The sequence below is a fragment of the Drosophila tropicalis genome, unplaced genomic scaffold, assembly GCF_018151085.1.
Source record: "Drosophila tropicalis isolate 14030-0801.00 unplaced genomic scaffold, ASM1815108v1 contig_9, whole genome shotgun sequence".
Lineage (NCBI taxonomy): Eukaryota > Metazoa > Arthropoda > Insecta > Diptera > Drosophilidae > Drosophila > Drosophila tropicalis.
In genome coordinates, this window is record NW_027173398.1 from 13587 (window position 1) to 31668 (window position 18082).

The window sequence follows — 18082 nt, forward strand, 5'->3', positions numbered from 1 at the left end:
ACGCATCGCTTACGTGCAAGCAAACTTTGACTGGGTTTGGCCCCTTGGCCCGACTGGTTTTTGTCCGCGCCGAATATGTCACAATTCCGAGATAATTCATGGGTGAGTTTCCGCTTAACATTATGATTACTTAGTAGTGTTGCACTATGTTCTCTGAGAGTGATTTACGAACACATCTACTAACCAACACAGCAAGTAGACCAACCAGCCAGCGCACCAACTAACTAATTAGCTTACTAACTACTTATTATAATATTTGCACATTCAAAACTGCGAAAGTTCGCCGTCTATCAAAACGTTCAAGCGACTGCGTATTTTCTCCCCGCATTCTCCCATTTATTGCTTGCCATTATTTGTTGCACAATTTCCAAACGAAGGAGAGGGAGAGAAAACTAAAAAACGGAGCACAAAAGTAACGAAAAACTTAATTAAGTCTAAATCATTAATTAACCTGTGTTGCCATCTTTGGCCCAATTGGCCCGCACGCATCATCCCACAATTTCTGACCCGATTTCCATTGCACCGACACGATACAAATAACTACAAATACATATACATACATAAATCCATCTATGTAACTGTTGATATCGTAGTTTGCTCTGCCGATGCCAAGATGCAATGATATTTCGCTCTCTCTTTCGTTTTGTGTCTCTATCTATCTCTCTTTGTAAATGATTGAATATCGATATGGATGCTGCACAGTGGCACAAGGTTAGGCGAGAATTTCACTTAATTTAAAAATCAAGTTTTCTTAATTAGTTTCGCCCATAAAGTCGAGGTCACGGCGTGATAACAACACCAAAATCCAAATCGAAAGCAACAAATTAATTTATTAGTCTTGGATATATGTACATATGTATATGTATGAATGAGAGTGATTTACAGGGTGTTTCGCTCCTTTATTCTGCTTGGTTTTGCGCTTGACATTTTTATTTGCACACAAGTGGAACAGTTGTTGAATAAATTATGAACTTTAAACGGCATTTAGTAACTTAGTGGGTTAAGCAATTATGGCAAATTTAATAACGACGGCGAAGACAAAACAGAAAGGGTTAATACAATTTGGCTAAATTCGGTTATCAATATTCATTGTTGTTGGTTTTGAAAAACAGCATTTATAATTGAATTCTTTCTAACCAGTTTCTCAAATGGGCAATACTTACAATATATTTACTATTGGAATACATTTTTGTACTATGCTCCCATTTTAAGCTGTTGTCATGAAAGTTTATAATTATTAGGTTGAAATTGCCATTAATGGATGTGCCAAATTTGATCAATTCGCCGGATTGCTCCAGCCTAAGATTGTGGGCCGTTCTTTTGCGAACATTAGACTTTTCAGGCAAAACGTTTTCTGCTATAGGCGAACAGTAGCCAAGAAACCTGCAAGGGTATTTAAATTTCGGTGCGGCCGAAGTTAGTCTCGGTCCTCTGATTTATTTTTATTTACATCTGTCATTATTCGAACTTCTACCAAGTAGATGCAGCTTAACTAATTTATAGTGCCTTATATTTATTAATCAAATAATAGTTTATTATTATTATTATTTAAAATACTATTTCACCTCAGTGATGAAACCTTTTCGGTTTGTTCCATTATTTGGCAAAACCGATTAATGACAAACTGACACTTCACGCAATTTGTCGTAAGGATTATGCAAGTAAAGGATCTCTCGCTCACTCCTACAAGCAGAAAAGTACTCCTGCACCGCCATCGGACAACTTCGACCTTATGGTCAACATAGTGAAAACTTTTATACGCTTAACTTGGCTTTTTTTCGACTTTAGCAATAATAACAAATATAAGTGGCCAAATTTGGTTGCGATAGTTTGGGTTCTAAGCGAAACATTCGCGAGAGGCACTTCGCTTCCGATCCGGATGTTTGCTATTGGAGTATTTGAGGGCTTTCCGAGCAATGTGACTAACCACCTTAATAATTTCCGATTGTTAATTAAGCTTATACAATTTGAGCTTTCCTCACATTCTGTCGGTCTTTCAACATCCAATTCATGTGCTAATTTCCGTTCTACCCCTCTTTCCATTTTTCTCTATCGCACTTTTATATGTACTTTTACCTGAGTGGAGCAATCGTTTCACATTAACAACAATAATTGAGAAAGGAATCTCCCGAATAATTTTGATAATCGCTGCCAAAAATCAGATTAGGGTATTACTTGGAAATTGCAATACGATTTGATGGTAACAGTAATCTAATCAATGGGCTAAAGGCGAGAAACAAAAAAGTGAATTTCAATTGTAGGCGCAAAGTTTCCTGCCATTGCCATCATTATGATTATCATAGGCTGCGTCATTATCTGCAATTGCATCTTCATTATTATCTCTGGCATTATGTATCTGTCTTGGCCAAATTGGCCAAAACAAATTGCATATCATTAACATGCAAAGCCAAATGCAACACACAAAAAATATAAACCAGAGGGCCGGGCTAACTTGGGCCTTGGCGAAGTTTTTATACCCTCGCAAGTCGCAAGAGTAACTCTTTTACTCTTTCTCAAAAAGTGGATACAGACTCGAGCTAACGCAGTGCGGAATCCGATATATAGATTACCTGCAGTATATATCAAGGTGCTTAAGTCTTGTGGTAATCCAAACGGGTAAACGCGTTCTTCTATGCGTTGTGTACTTGTGAGCAAAATGGAAATACTCTTTTTGCAAGGGTATAAAAAAGCAAGGAAAAAACATCCAAGTCTTTCCGCACTTTTGCATTATGGTTGGCTTTTCCTTTACACGTTTTTCTCTTTGCGAAACAAATCTCTCTTTTTTTCTTGGGTAATTAAAAGGTCATTGTCGCTGATGTGGAAATAATTTTGCAATATGCCCAAAAAAAAAACACACACACACACATAAAATGAAATCAAATGGAAACCCGCCCAGCAAACCAGTTGACGTAGCTGGTGCCCAAAAAGCTCACAAAACGTTTTCAGATAGCACCCCCCCCTCCCCCACACACACACACACACACACACACATACACACACACATACACACACACATAAAAACAAGCGAATTTTTCCCACATGAAAATTATCTCAGTGTGTGTGTGTGTTGGGAGTTAGGCAGGAGTCAGCGTCATCAAGTGAAAGTTGACTTGGGGATCGAGTGTTGGGGCAAGCGGGTTGCCAGTTTGGGCCATGGCCAATGACGCGCTGCCAAGATGATGACAATTTGCTGTAATTGAACTTGAAGTCGTGTCGTAAAGACGGCGGCTTCCAGGAAGCAGCAAATGCAGACAGGCAGCTGCACCTGCACAGACTGTGTGCATACATACACACACAAAAAAAAATTCAAAGCAGACAGAAATATTACTTTTTATATTTTGGTCATGATACTGGGTAATTCACTTATCATTTGGCAAAATGCCAAAACCCATTATAATAGGTCATAATATGATTAGAGCTAAAACTCACAAACAGAAAACAAAAACGTACAGAAATGCGAATAAAGGTGGGGGAGAAAAGAGAGACAAACAGAGAGAGAGAAAAAAAAACAATAGAGATAACAGAATGAAAGTTCTTGGTTTTGTTTTTTGTCTAGAAAGAAAGCGACCTTCAACGAGACAAGATGTGAGTATGAACTAGATCTTTTATATGTACATATGTATATAGAGAAAAAATAGATATAAAAGTATATACACACAAACATGTACTCACATACATACATACGGCCCTCTAGATAAACCGCAATTTCGCTAGTGTTTAGTTTTCTTCTTTTTTTATACAAATACGAAAGATCTTTGTGCGACAAATATCAAGTTTCCCTTCCTGATTGATCACTCGACCACAGAATCAAAGGTTTTCCATGGTCAATCAGCAATTAAGACATTTTTCAAGGCCAAAGACTGAATCAAATTTTTGCCACGCCCGCTTCCCTACTTGGGAAAAGCCGTTTGCCTTTCGCAATTGTCCCACTAATCAGGACTAATATAAATTTCCACCAAATCGACGTGGTTGTTAGAGTGAGGGAGTAAGGATATGCTTACGAAGCAGCTTGTAAAAAGATTTTCATAGACATATGTATGTTTATTCATACATACATTTATATATACATATGTATACGTTAAGGCTGATGAATGATATATCTATCCGATTTCGATCAAATATGAGAGAATTGTGTTTTCCCAGCCGAAATTTGTCCAAACACTCCTAATCATTCAACTAGTCAATGATTCGTGTTAGGTTTAGGGCTGATGAAACTGTCCCTGCTTTTGTATCAGTTATGTAAGCACTGATAAAAATCCCCCTTCTCTATTGTCAATATTGTATTGTGGAATTGAGTATTAATGAAAATGCCCTCCTCCACCGTCAGATTCGTAAGCATTAATGAAGGCTTCGCCTCTTTTCTGTAGATATTGAAAGGCATTGATGAAAATCTATCTACAGTGTTGTGTGGCAAGATTACATATTTGAGCTACTACTAATGCTAATTAATACCTTTGTTTAACATATCAGAACTAACAGACATGTCGAGAGTTAGACAGACAGAAAGCACTGATAAATCTGCCCCTACTTCTCCATCAGTTTTGTAAGTTATAGCTAAAATCAGCAGAATTCTGACTGGGTTATTATATGCATTTGTTAATTACCTATTGATCATCCCATAAGACACAACACAATATTTTTGAGACTATCGTTCGTTTATTGAATTTTATGACAATAACTTGCATGCCATGCCGAAGTTTATATACCCTTTAAAAGTTGTTAGTGTTTTATCAAATTTGTCGGAATTATAGATTGTTATGTGCGCCAGTTTCTAATTTATCTTTTGTGATAATCCTAATCAAAATTATGTTTCAAAGGATTGTTTCTATAAGAGCTCTATTATATATTGACTATATAATAGTCAATAGATCCAAACGGATAGACAGACGGTCAAAAATGGCTATATTAACTCGTTCTCTCGTACTGATCAAGAATATACACATTTGTATACTTTTTATGGTCAGAGATGCCTCCTTCTATGGGTTTCACACTTCTGAACAAAATAATAGCTATATACACTTTTTTGCAAGGGTATAAATATATAAACTTGTAGTTGTTTATAAAGATAAGGTAATTAAGTCTGATTTTAGATTCTAAAAATTAAAACTAAACTGAAAGGGCATACAAGGTAACATTTCCGACTTATTATCATTATCTCAACGAGACGAGTTCATATACAGTAGTAGCTAGCTAAATCCATCGGCTCCTCTATGATGATAAAACTTTTCCTAAACACTTTAGACTATCGTGCTGAAATTGTACATATAATATATCGTGCACCATATCGTTCTGATCCCCTTGGAACAATCGACCCGAAGAGTTATTTTGGCCAGGAAAATAGTTTCGGACGTTGTCAAATAAAGGGCCAGGTTTCTTAGCCTGGCTCTATGGGGTTTTTTATAAGCTTTGGCCATTTGTAAAGTCTCACAAATTACTAAGGTTGTTATTTTTAATTTTTTGTTTATTTTCGTTGCTTTTTCGCAACAATTAAACTAGTGAAAGTCGAAAAATAGTTCACTTATCTTTTTGCTCTTTTGCTTGTATGACAAAAAAAAAAAGTGTAAAAAAAAATAAAAATTTTATATAAAATATGTAAACATGTAAGTATGTATGTACATACATACATACGTACATATGTATGTACATATGTATGTTTGGAGGAGAGAAGCAACCAAAAGAAAATTAAAATGATAACAAAACAAAATAGTAAAAAGCCGAACAGTTATTTCTCATTATAATTAATGCTTATTATAAATATAATTTTTTCTCAATTGTTGTTGTTGTTGTTGATAACCAAAAAATGCACTGACCTTGAAATGAGGTTAACAAAACGCTCACAAAACTTTTATTTGTGTTGGCTGGTTTCTTCGGTTAGAGCCAAGTCACGTTCAATGCAATACATCTGAACGGATTTTCATCAAGTATTCGTATGTGTCTGCATATGTGAACATACGTAAATGGATTAGGTCGCAAACATTAAAGGTAATTGATTTTCAAGTCAGATTGCTTACAAAAACTTGCCCGGACTTTGGCTTTGGCCTCTAGGCCCGAATCCGAACAGGTTTTGACCTTATTTCTTTTGGGCTAAGCAACAACAAAAAATAAAACGAAAACTGACACCATTAATATGTAGTAGCTTCAAGAAGTCTTTCCATTTCTAAAATTCTTTTCGAAATTTCTCGTTCGACACCTAAACACACACACACAACGCCCACATTCGCACTCTTCACTGTGAACGTTACGCTTTGTTCGTCTTTCGCCGTGAATGAGTTTCATTGTTGACAAGTGATAAACAATTGTTTCGACGACAAAAATTAAAAAACGTTTAAGAATATAAAATATATACTATATATATACTATTTTCAATGTTTGATTTGTCATAGGTATTTATGTGGCTTTTCATTTCTAGGTACGCACAAATTAGTCATCCACATGATAACAATTTGAGGCAATGTTTTCAAAGTCGTCTTAACATTCAATTATACCTTTGGAAAAAGGTACATTCATTTTGATCAGAAGGATAAACACAGTCTGGGTCAATGGAAACTCCTCCTAGATCGTTCAGATATAAGCTTCAATGTACTGCGGGCATAGTATGAATCAGATTAAGCCGGATTGGGCTACTATATCTTCTATATAGAATCTAAAGGAACGACATTGACATTAATTCTTTGTAGTTTAATATGTGTACCTATTAATGCCACATAGCCCTCATAGATCGGTCAAAAAATAATTGTGGTCAGAAAAACTTTGCTTATCACCAATACAGATTATTGAACAACGCACATAAAGATCTATAGTGCTGACTAATTTGATCGAAATCGGAAATTTCATATAAAAATATAAATGTGTGTAGGTGTCATACAAATTATATGAACAATGGCATGATATACTGCAGGGCAATGCTCCGACTAGACTTTGTCCGCCCTTCCTTCCCGGAAACTCGAATTTCAAGATACGGCGTTTTTTCACTTTGTCGGCTGTAGGTAAGAAAAGGAGTAATAAAACACAAAGGTATATATAAAGAAGAAGAAGAAGTTGTTTTCCTCGCTCCGGAAAATTGCTGGAGCCGCAGTTCGCTGAACTTGAGTTTGTTCGAAAAACAATTATCAATGTATTTAGCTAAATGGTAATTAATAGTGTCCAAACGATTACGACCCCGTCGATTGAAAATGATTAATTCGCTTTCATTGATAAGCCCCACCCAACCACTCATTGGCAATGGGGTAATTTGCCTTCAATGTTTCCACAATATTTCCTCGTTGCACTTCTTACAATTATTTACATAAATTCCAAAACTGAAGCAAAATCTCATTCAAGCGTATAATAAAATCGGATTCGGGAAATCGGTACTACCGCACATTGTATTACCCTACATTCCCACACAGACAAATACACACATATATGTATAAACAAGCGAGGGGCGCGTGGTAAGTTTGCGAATAGACCATGATCAAATGTTTAAATATAGAGAATGCATTATCGAATAATCTTGGATATCGCAGATTGCCAACTCGATGGTTCTTTAAAAGTTCAAAACAAAAGCCCATAAAAAAACACATTTTCATGTTTTGCTATGAAAGATTTGAGGGGTTTTTGGTTGATGACAAAAGTCAAGTTAGTGTCTTTACATTTCATTCACTGGAATTTGATGAAGTATCTAGCTACTCTCGGGCTGGGTTCATCTCTACGATGATGCATTGAGAGTGTCTCATGACGGTTCGCGCGCTCACAAGGTTCATTCCATCCCATAGTCATTCTAGTCGCTGTATGCATAGATACATATGTATGTACATAAGTACATACACAAATACATATGTACAAATGAAGTAGATGTACCATTTTGCTTCACACAGAGGGCGCATCATGGCCGTGTGTTTTGCGCAATTTAGTGCTCCAGTTAATTACTGGCAACTATCGACTGGCTTCTTGACTAACCGACTGACAGTCAACTTTTGATGTGGTTGTTGTTGTTGTTTTGTGTTGACTGGTTAGACTTGTTCTACACATGAAATCATTGCTGAACTTTCTTTCGACACTCATTGAGAAGTAACAGAATGAGAACGAATACAAGTCTCTCTTTCTCTCTCTCTCTCTCTTTTAAACTCAGTTGAGCTGTTGGCCCACTTTAGAATGTGCAATGTTGTTTTGTTTTGTTTGGTTTTTTTTACAATAAAAGGTATACAAATGTATATGTACTTAATGCGCAGCTTTTAGAAATTAGATACTGTCATAAGTTACTAGCTGATTTCAGTCTCGGGGTATTTCAGTTTTATCGATGGAATCAGTCATGTGTCTATATATAACCTAGGCACAATATGCACATTAACTTGATTCATAATATGTACGTATGTATGTATGTATGTACAAATAATCGGCTAGTTGGTAACAGCGTCATATTTACACCTGAGCGTTCGACTGTCGTTCGGTGGCTACGGGAGGGTTCAAGTAGTTTGGAAGAGGCAATCTATTGTCTTGCCTTTTGCCGGAAGTTGGCAAAGCCAAAGTATATTTTCACCACCTTCTATCCTACCTCCCATCTCTTATGTCTTTCACATTGAATTTTATTTTGTCTTTGCTTTTGTGTTTGGGTTCAGAGACCGCAATGTTTATTATGCTTATACGGTCATGCCAACTCGTAGTCAATAGAAAGTGGACATAGACATATGTAGCTTGACATGATACTTACCACCGCACTGCATCACAAACCCATGCCCGTACACTCCAACATCAACCTATGCACATGCCTAACCTTTTTGCTTACTTTGTTTTGTACCTAAAAATAAAAATATTAAATTAATATAAATAAGAGTATTGTAAGCACAAGGATTTAAGAACACTACAGTTATTTAAATCTCTGTTTAAGTATAGATTAAATATTTAAAGTTAAACTTTTAATCATTTCTCTTTTCAATGAAAAGGGAACTTTATAGACTATTTTATTATTTATAATGATCTGAATTCATTCAGCACCTACACAGACTATATGTACATATGTATGTATTTTTACAACTAGATAAATGCTTAATTGATTCTTTAACCAACTCTTTTCGTCTGACTGTCCCCCGTCGCGTATCCCCCTTGTCTTGCCTTGTCTATCTTTCTCTACTTTTTTTCTACTTTTTCTGGGATTACAAAGCTCGCCAGTGCTCGATCTTATGGCGTGTTGAAAAGTTTACGCTGCTCCGCACGTTATGCCAAAGCCAAGTCAAAGTCGGCCATCAATTTGAATGCTCAATCAAAGCAACAACAAAAGAAACAACAACAGGCGAAGGAGAATCAACCAGAGCCGGCTGATGATCAGCCAATTTACGCAAATGTTGATGAGATAATTGAAACTGAAGACAATGTTCTAATGGGCAATGCACAGGTAAGATGAATCGCATCGAATTGAATCGAATCGAACAAAAAGCCATCTTCATGTGTTTATCTAGCCCTGAATCCATCTAACATCAACAAATACAACAGTCAATTGAACCAAATTCACCATCGATCAACAAAAAATCTGTGTTTGTGTTTGTTTTTTGTGGTACAATTGAATCACTGTCTAAAACTCTCATAAAAATTAATTTTATTATATGTATCTGCCCCTCATATCGACCCGCCACCTCCTCACCGTCAACCAACTCACAGCTCTACCTTTGCATGGTATTATGTATCTTCTCTATTCCTCCCTCCCCCAATCTTTCCATATCAATTTATGGCGATTGTTAAACATGTTTGATCGCCGTCATTTAGCAAGTAAGTGCAATTTTTTAACGAAAACAAAGACCGTACCCAGAATAAAAGATACAGGATAACATCTTAAAGCTAACAGCACAAGGTCTTCTAAAGAAAACAGGTTCGTGTCTTGGATAAAGCTTTCGCGTTGAGCTTTTACGTTAGCTAGAGCTTCAAAGTCGATGCACTATTGGGAGATCCATCAATTCTGCCAAAGCTCATTGTTATTTTCATTTGGTATATTAATTTTGGTCAGGAATGTGCAACGCATGTAAGGAAGCATCTCCGACCATATAAAGTATATATATTCTTGATTTTGGATCGGAGCACTATATCATGTAGCTCCCATACAAACGACAAAGTCACGAACAGCGAATTTTTTCAATAACTTCGTTTTTTTCTGAGCTACTGAGCTAATATTGGTAAATTTATTACACCTATAAAAAACTGTGCCAAATCTGATCAAGATTGGGCGACTATATCATATAGCTCCCATGGGAACGATCGGTCGAAAACAGTGACTTTAATCAATAACTTCGTTAGACTGTTTAGTTAAACCGTTTCTCCACTTCAACGGTCATATTTAAGGAGAGAGTAACACAAAACTTGCAAGGGTATACATACGTTTAGACCCGGACCTCGGGTTTTTTAGCGTATTTTCAGAGTACTTAGCAGAAATAGGAAATGTCAGGTTTAAGATGAAGTTTTGTAACTGCACACAAACACAGTTATAGTATACAAAAAACTAATTTAGATTATCAATTTAGAAAGAGAAACTGAGAAAACTCAAAAAGTGGTAAATATTTTAACGAATTCTGTACATACAAACTTAACAACAATTATTTTTTTTTTAAATCAACTTTACTTTATTTCAACTTAAAATATAAAATTTAATTTCTTAATACATATGTATGTACATATGTATGTATGTATGTACGTATATAGTGAAGGAAAGCATCATTTTGGGTTCATATTTGTAAATTTGATAAATCGGTGTAAGGTAATCCATTATCTCTATATATTTTAAGTCTGGTATTGGTTCATTTGAAAACATTTTCATTATTCTATCTACCAAATGTTTTTTGTCCCATTAAAGAATAATTCCAAGAATAATTAAAAATCTCTGATACATTTTTTTTCTTCCTTCCCACCTCTCTCTCTCTCTCTGTCTCTTTCCCTCTTTTCACATTGTATAATTTACAGGTAAGCCATTCGTGTTTTTTAAAATACCAGCCTAGACCCAAGAAAATGAATTGGCAATTAAGTTACAAAGCTTTATCAGATTCATATAAGAAATGTCATGAGAACAGTCACAAATTAAAATTAAAACCCGAGTGGCCACTTTTTGCTGTTTGAGCCATTGTCACTCAGTTTGAAAACGCAGATGGATATGCTAGAGATGAAAGAACAAAAAGCATGTGGATGTCGAACACTGCGAATGTCGGTCAAGCAACAAGTACCGTCTGCCATGCACTGTGAACGTCATCATCACCGTCAGCAGTCTCCTCGTCATCGCCATCGTCGTCGTCATCATCGTCATCTCGTCTATGTTAATGCATAAATTGGCAGTCGGTTATGCAACTGGTTAACTGGCATAGCCCATAATACCGGTATCTTGTCAACGGGCTCTTGACTCTCAGAACCAGACTTCGGGCAGCGCATTACTCTTTACTCAGCACGTGCATTCGCCTGGTTAAATTTATTGTAAAAATATCAAAGAAACTATCCGAAGTACGTAAGTACCCTTGCTGTATGTTTCAAACCTTTTCTTCATGGTTCTAAACTCGTATTCTATGTCTAAACGTCAAGAAGATATGATCAGATATCAGAATTTCAAAAGAGAAAAATCTGAATTCCAATTGATTCCAAATGGGATTTTGGGAACACATTGTAAATTTGTGGTATTTAGCTTTTTTTAGTTTTTCAAAAGCTACAACTTTTTCTAAATGTAGCTATGTACATCTATTTGCAATTTGAAAATAAGGTTAAGGTTACATCATTTCAATACAGTGCTTTAATTGGGTCGGAACGTCTCATACTTGGCGACACAATAGTATGATCAATTTTATAATACCCTCTGCAAGGGTATAGAACATAAACGCCACAAACCACGGCACAGTGGGTCAGGTGTTGGCAAAACACCTGGAAAACAACGAAACTTATTTACATACACAGATTACTTACAGATCTTAAACGGAGGTAATTAATTGCACTCCTGAAAAAATTTACAAAATTTGTAAACCTTCAAATCGTTTAAATTAAAAGACAGATCATCACTCAATGTTAAAAATTCGAAGAAATAGCAAATTACTAAAAATCATAATAAGTTGTCATTATTGGGTTAGGAACAAGTTATTAATCTGAGAACTCCTAGTTTTGATTTGTATTATTCGGAATCGTGCGCAAAATCGCAAATCTTGATGGAGATTATCTATGTAAAAAAACGTTCTTGATTCAAATCTTTATGTTCATGTTGTATGTATGTATGTACGTAAATTGTTCTACAATCTTTTTTCGTTTTCCATATTTCAATTTCAAATCTACGTACAGTTGTATGTACATATTCAGTTCTTATTAGCGACTATCATTTTAATTCAATATTTTTGTTACCACTATGCCTCACAAACGGTACATTTGTCGTGCAATCAGCAAAGTACCGCTTTCCCTTGCATGTGTATACCGTAAGACGATTGGACTCGCTGCGCGGTCGTCTTTCCAACTACTCCATTCAAATATTTGGCCTACGCATTGTCACTGATCATCGCAGCTGGAGCTGAGCAGAGCTGGGGGCAGAGCTGCAGCAGGTGCAGCGCAGCAGCATCCGTCACCATTTGGAGCTCTCCTGCGTTAGCGCAACAGAATAGAAGAACAAAACAAAACACTTATAATGCGCATGCTGTTTACGCTCTCGCGCTCACAACCGCTTCTTCTCTCTTTCACCCACTGCCGGTGCTCTTCCATTCTAGCGCTCAGCATGTGAGATACCCTATACGTAAAGGTGTATTCATAGATTCATAATGTATGTATGTACATACATTGTACATACTTATGTAACAGGCAGACATAAGTTGTTGGTCTAATTAATCTATTGTTAAATAAGAATAATTGAGCTACCTGTGAAAATGGTTCGTGAAGTGATGAATTTAGATATGTACAGACCACCTTGGTGCAGGGTATCTTCAAGTCTGCGTCTCTTCAATGTTTTTGTTGTACACTTCAGCGACTGCGAGTTTCAACTGGTCTGTCTCTTCCTCTCTCCGGCCGGCCGCTTTAGTCGTTGAATGCGCTTCGAGGACGGACGTCTGTTCTAAATTTAGTCGCGCCCCATCGGCGAGGCTGTGTGAGACTAAAACATACGTGTAGTTAATGTCGCGACAAAACATTTTATTTGCTCACTCCATTAAAATTTAATTAATTTTCGGTAATATTTTGTCGATTCTCATGCTTTACATAAGCCGTCAATGTGTGATATATGCAAAACATATAAAAATTAATTTTTGTTTTTTTTTGTTTTTTATCCTAATGTGTGAAGAAATAGAAACAACAAAAGTGATTGATTTCATTTTGAAAACAATTAGAGTGCGATCCAAAAAACAAATGAAAAAATAGAAAAAGCCAAACAAACAAAAATGAATTCTTGCTTTTTGCGTTCGAATTATTCACAAAATATTCATACAATATTGTATGAAATTCAAGGATACACATGTACATACATACATACATACTTTTTTTGACCTTGTTGCAATTTTTAATTTGTGAACAAATTTGGGCTGGATCCATCAAATCGCTAAACTGCATTCTTCAAATCTAAACAAAAATCGTCTAACGTTTTGAAATGTGCCAATTAGAATTCTCAAATTAGAACAAAATAAAAGTTTTCATAAATTTTTAAAAACAGTTTTTGGTGGTTCTGGCACACATTTCACTTAAGTATTTAAGCATATGTATATACCCACGTATGTGTGTGTGTGTGTGTGTATTATATATTTAGCTACATATTGTTATAGGTACATATGTATGTATATACCTATATTAATAGCTATTATGTGATCATTCTTAGGCCCTTTCATTATTACATTTTTTCTTTGGCTGATCTACCGTTAGAAATTTTCTAAAGAAAAATAAATACATAGAGACTATAGTTAATTAGGTATAAGTCATCCCATAGAAAAAAGAAAACAAAAGCACAAAAATATCAACGAAGCATAATTCGGTTATGCCGAAGTTTGTATACCCTTGCAGTCTCTGCCCGTTATGTTTCAAAATTTTTTTTCTATTTCTCAATGCAGATGTATGCATTTATGTATGTTTAAGTATTTACAATGTAAATGTGTCCATATGTGTACATACATATTTACATACATAACCTTCAAATAACGGCTCTTAGGTTCTTTTTTCCTCTCCTTCTACTTCGCTTTCAATTCTTTTTCTTTGGCTAACGCTCCCTTTGCAAGCCTTTCGAGTGTGTGTGATCGGGACGCCTACAATCACAATATATGTATGTACATATATACATACATATGTATGTATGTATGTGTGTAACAACAAAACGGTTCCTTTCCTCTGCTGTTGATGTCGTTTACATCCATATGTTTATATGTATGTATGTACATACATACATTGGCTTGGCATACATAGGTATTTGTGTGTTTCGATCAACTTAAAACCTAAAAAAATAGTTTAAGTGCCAGGAACATCTCATTTTCTTCCCATTTATATGGGAGTTAAAAGAAACACAAAAATACATATGTAACACAGGTGAAATCAATTCATTTGCTAAGCCAATCCATTAGAGGGTTTCTTTAGACTCCTTCAGCTTTAAAACACTTTTCGCCAAAGATTGTCTTGAGATTTTGACAGGCATATCAGAATTACCTTTTGGACAGTTTCGGGATCTGACAGTTTGTAAGGAATAAGATAAAGAAATGGGGAATTACATAAAAAACACATTGCGATCGAACAGTTAAAATTCCTATTCCTATGGCTTAAACACACTATCTCAGTCTGAAATCAATATACCTTTTCCTCGAGGGTAGGTAGGAGAAGCAAACAAGATTAACAAAATACATGTGAATGCCGAATAAAAATAAAATGCAGCCGTGTTGCCCTTTTCTATAGAACAAACGCATTTCTAACAAGATTGACAAGCCAAGACGAAGAGACAAAAAATAGATGGAAAAGAAAACAAAACCCAAACGAAAAACGAATAAAAAGTCAAAAGCAAAGAGGTGTAGCGGCATTCAGCTTCTGTCTGCCTATTAGAAGAGCCCAATAGGCTGACAGCAACAAAGCATTTGGCCGCAGCCCCATGTCAATGACACTTGTTGTCCAAATTGATTGAACCACTTCCAATTCCATTGAATCTCCCCACTCCGCTCGGCCTCCTATCCTGGCATGTGCATCTAACCCCTGAAGAGCAGGTCACGTGGAGGAGGTTAATTGTGTTAAATGGTCAGTGCTTTTATTTTTCTTTCACAATTTTCTTAAATCTTAAACTCTTCCACAATGACTTTCCCATTCTAGATGGCCAGACCTTTAAAGTATCTATGTATTTACTCACATATGATATACATATGTAGATACATACATATGTATGTATGTACATAGAAACGAACATGTGATGTCAATGTTTTTTTTTTGTTTTTTGCATTTCAGATAAAATATATAGAACGCTGGAAATTATTTTGAATGAAGATCACATAATGAGCCATCTATTTCTTATCGGTCGTTGTAATCAGACTTTTAAAGATTAAAAATGAATTTTACAGACAATATACAAATACATATACATACATACATATGCTTATGACTTATCATATGTTTCAATTTACTCAAAATTTTTGCGTGGGTTCGTATAGAAACAAAAAATAAGACTTTTGTTTGATTAAAATACGTTTGATTAGTTTGTTATTATTTGGATAAGTCCTATTTACACCATGCACCCAAGCGGGTTAAATGACAGGTCGAAGAAAGCTTTTTATATATATTCATGATCCGCTTTAACAGCCGAGTCGATCTGTTTGTACTTCCATATGAACGGGTTCGGAGCAAAGTGCCAAACCAACTTCAAATAATTCTGGAAATGTTATTTGAATTAAAAAGTTATGATGCTTAACATAAAAATAGGGTACCTCAATGACGAGGCTCCAAAGTTGGCGAAAATTCACTGTATATACAGTGAAACCTCGACATAACGAATTCGATTGGACTCACAATTTATTGTTTGGCTACAAGTACTAATCGTGTTTTTTGGTTTTTCACAACAGTTCCTCATATCGAGGTTTTACTGCGTATAAATATTTTTATATTTTTTGCATTCAGCACGCAGACCTTGCGCATTTGATAAGTTGTGAAAATATTTACTTAACTGAAACAAAAAGGAGAGTGACACAGGCCGTAGAATGTTGCCTATGAGGTGTCTTGGTACTGTTCCTCTATCTCTCTCGCTACTTACGTACGTCTATATATACTTGTATAATATGATATTGCCTACCGCCAAAACTGTTAAGGTAGAAAAGTGTTGCACACCCACATATACAACAAAAACCTTCTCTATTTCACACTATTTTCACTTCTACTCTCTCAGCGTCTCTGTCTCTCTCTCTCTCTATATATATATATCTCTCGCCTCATCTTAATTTAGTAATTTTTTGTTATTGTTTTCTTGGCAACTTGTTTTGTTTATTATACAAGATAAATGCGAATCATAAACCATTCCAGGGTTGTAGAGTAAACAAAATTTGTGCCACCAATAGTTAAAAGATGAACTAGATAAACATTGTATTGACAAGCGATAGTTGTATAAATCGCTGTTTCCTTAGTATGTATTATTAGTCGCAATGTTTTGCTAAAAAGCAAACTGGCAAACACTTGCGGCCAATGCAATCCCAAGTAATTCCAGCCGGGTTAAAGCTGTTTCAACATGCACTATGCAATAGGCATCGTAACACCCATTCCAGGCCGATATTTCGTTGTAGTCCAGACCACATAGACTTCTATCTGGATCTGTTCGTGACTAAGACTAATTGTAAGATTATTTTAATCACTACGATTCGCTGTTTTGTTTTCAGTATGTTAAATTTATAAACATTTGTATATGTTGGGTTTTTTCAATTGGTTTCTATTTTTCGCTTTCAAATACTTTAAAAAATATGATACAGTAGAATCCGGTTATAGCGACTAAAGTTCGATTTGGTCTTAATACAAACTTATATGAAAGGGCCACCGGATAGTGCGTCCTTCGGATATAACGACGGAAATCGTCGGTTCCTTGAGCGTCGTTATAACCGGATTCTACTGTATGTTGAAATGTATATAGAAACTTGCAGTTATGTTTGTAGTCAAATGATCTATAAAAGACGAAGGAATAAACTATTTTATGAAAAATTGCCTGTAAGCCTAACCGAATTGGAATTGGCCAAAAGAAAGAACATTTTGTGAATTGGCTGAACAGCCGAAGTGGCTCTGTGAAGCTTCAGGGAGCCATTGCATACTATGACTCCGTAGAGTCATAATTTCCCCTATTAAAGTCGAGCTCGAGTGCCAAAAGAAGGACTTTGCTTGATCAAAATCGTAGTAAAGCTAAAAAGGCTTTTCACAATTTCGACAAAGCTCTGACACTACATACAGATAATCCGTTGTTGGGTACATATGTATGTATGTAAGATAGTCATCCGATTTGGTCGCTTAAAAAGGAAAACAAATATCGAATCGAAAATTAAAATAACAAATGTTAAATTTTCTGACAATCGCTTCGAAATTAACTAAATAATTAACCTTCTATTTCCTATTAATCGTTGTTAAGTGACAAAGTTCGGATGTAAAATAAACCTAAAACCCTCGAAATAAAACTAATTTGTAAAAAATGAACTGAAAAACAGAGAGAACTGATTGTCGCTCTATCTGTCAGTGTGGGTTTTTCCCTTTTTTTCAGTTTAGTCTCAAATTATAGTTCCCATGTATTTATTAATCATAAATTGCCATAAAGGTAAGCAAGAGCCCATAAAGGATGCCGCTCGCTGTATATAGGATGCGCAATTGTGGTTTGCAATTGCGAGATGGAAGTTGATTTGATTCGTCTCTTAACCATTTTGCGCTATTTATAGACCTGAGGGCTCCAAAGGACCAGCACCTTGAATTCTGTTGCTTCTTCTTTAACCAGAAGATTGTTTTCATCTGTCTGGGAAATAATTTATGATATTTGACTTCTAAACCTGGGCCACATAATTGCAGGTTATGCTTGCAGTGATGCTGCTGCTGCTGTTTTTTCTTCTTCATCATCGTCTCTACCTATGCCTACCTGATGCACCTTCGTTTTAGTGGCATGCGATGCATGAAGAAGAGAAAGAGGACGAAGAAGAAA

The 18082-nt window shown here is 35.7% G+C and overlaps 1 protein-coding gene across 2 annotated transcripts in view; it reads left to right on the forward strand.

Annotated features, from left to right (window-relative positions):
- Nost (Nostrin) overlaps positions 1–18082 on the forward strand; it is a 27721-nt gene continuing 9639 nt past the window's right edge. The window contains exons 1-2 of one of the 2 annotated variants that reach the window (XM_068302096.1): positions 1–102; positions 9140–9370. In XM_068302096.1, the coding sequence (XP_068158197.1) occupies positions 76–102; positions 9140–9370 (258 nt within the window). In that variant the 5' untranslated portion in view covers positions 1–75. Of the gene's footprint in view, positions 103–9139; positions 9371–12984; positions 13142–18082 lie in introns of those variants that run through there. The other variant, XM_068302094.1, reaches the window with a different exon arrangement.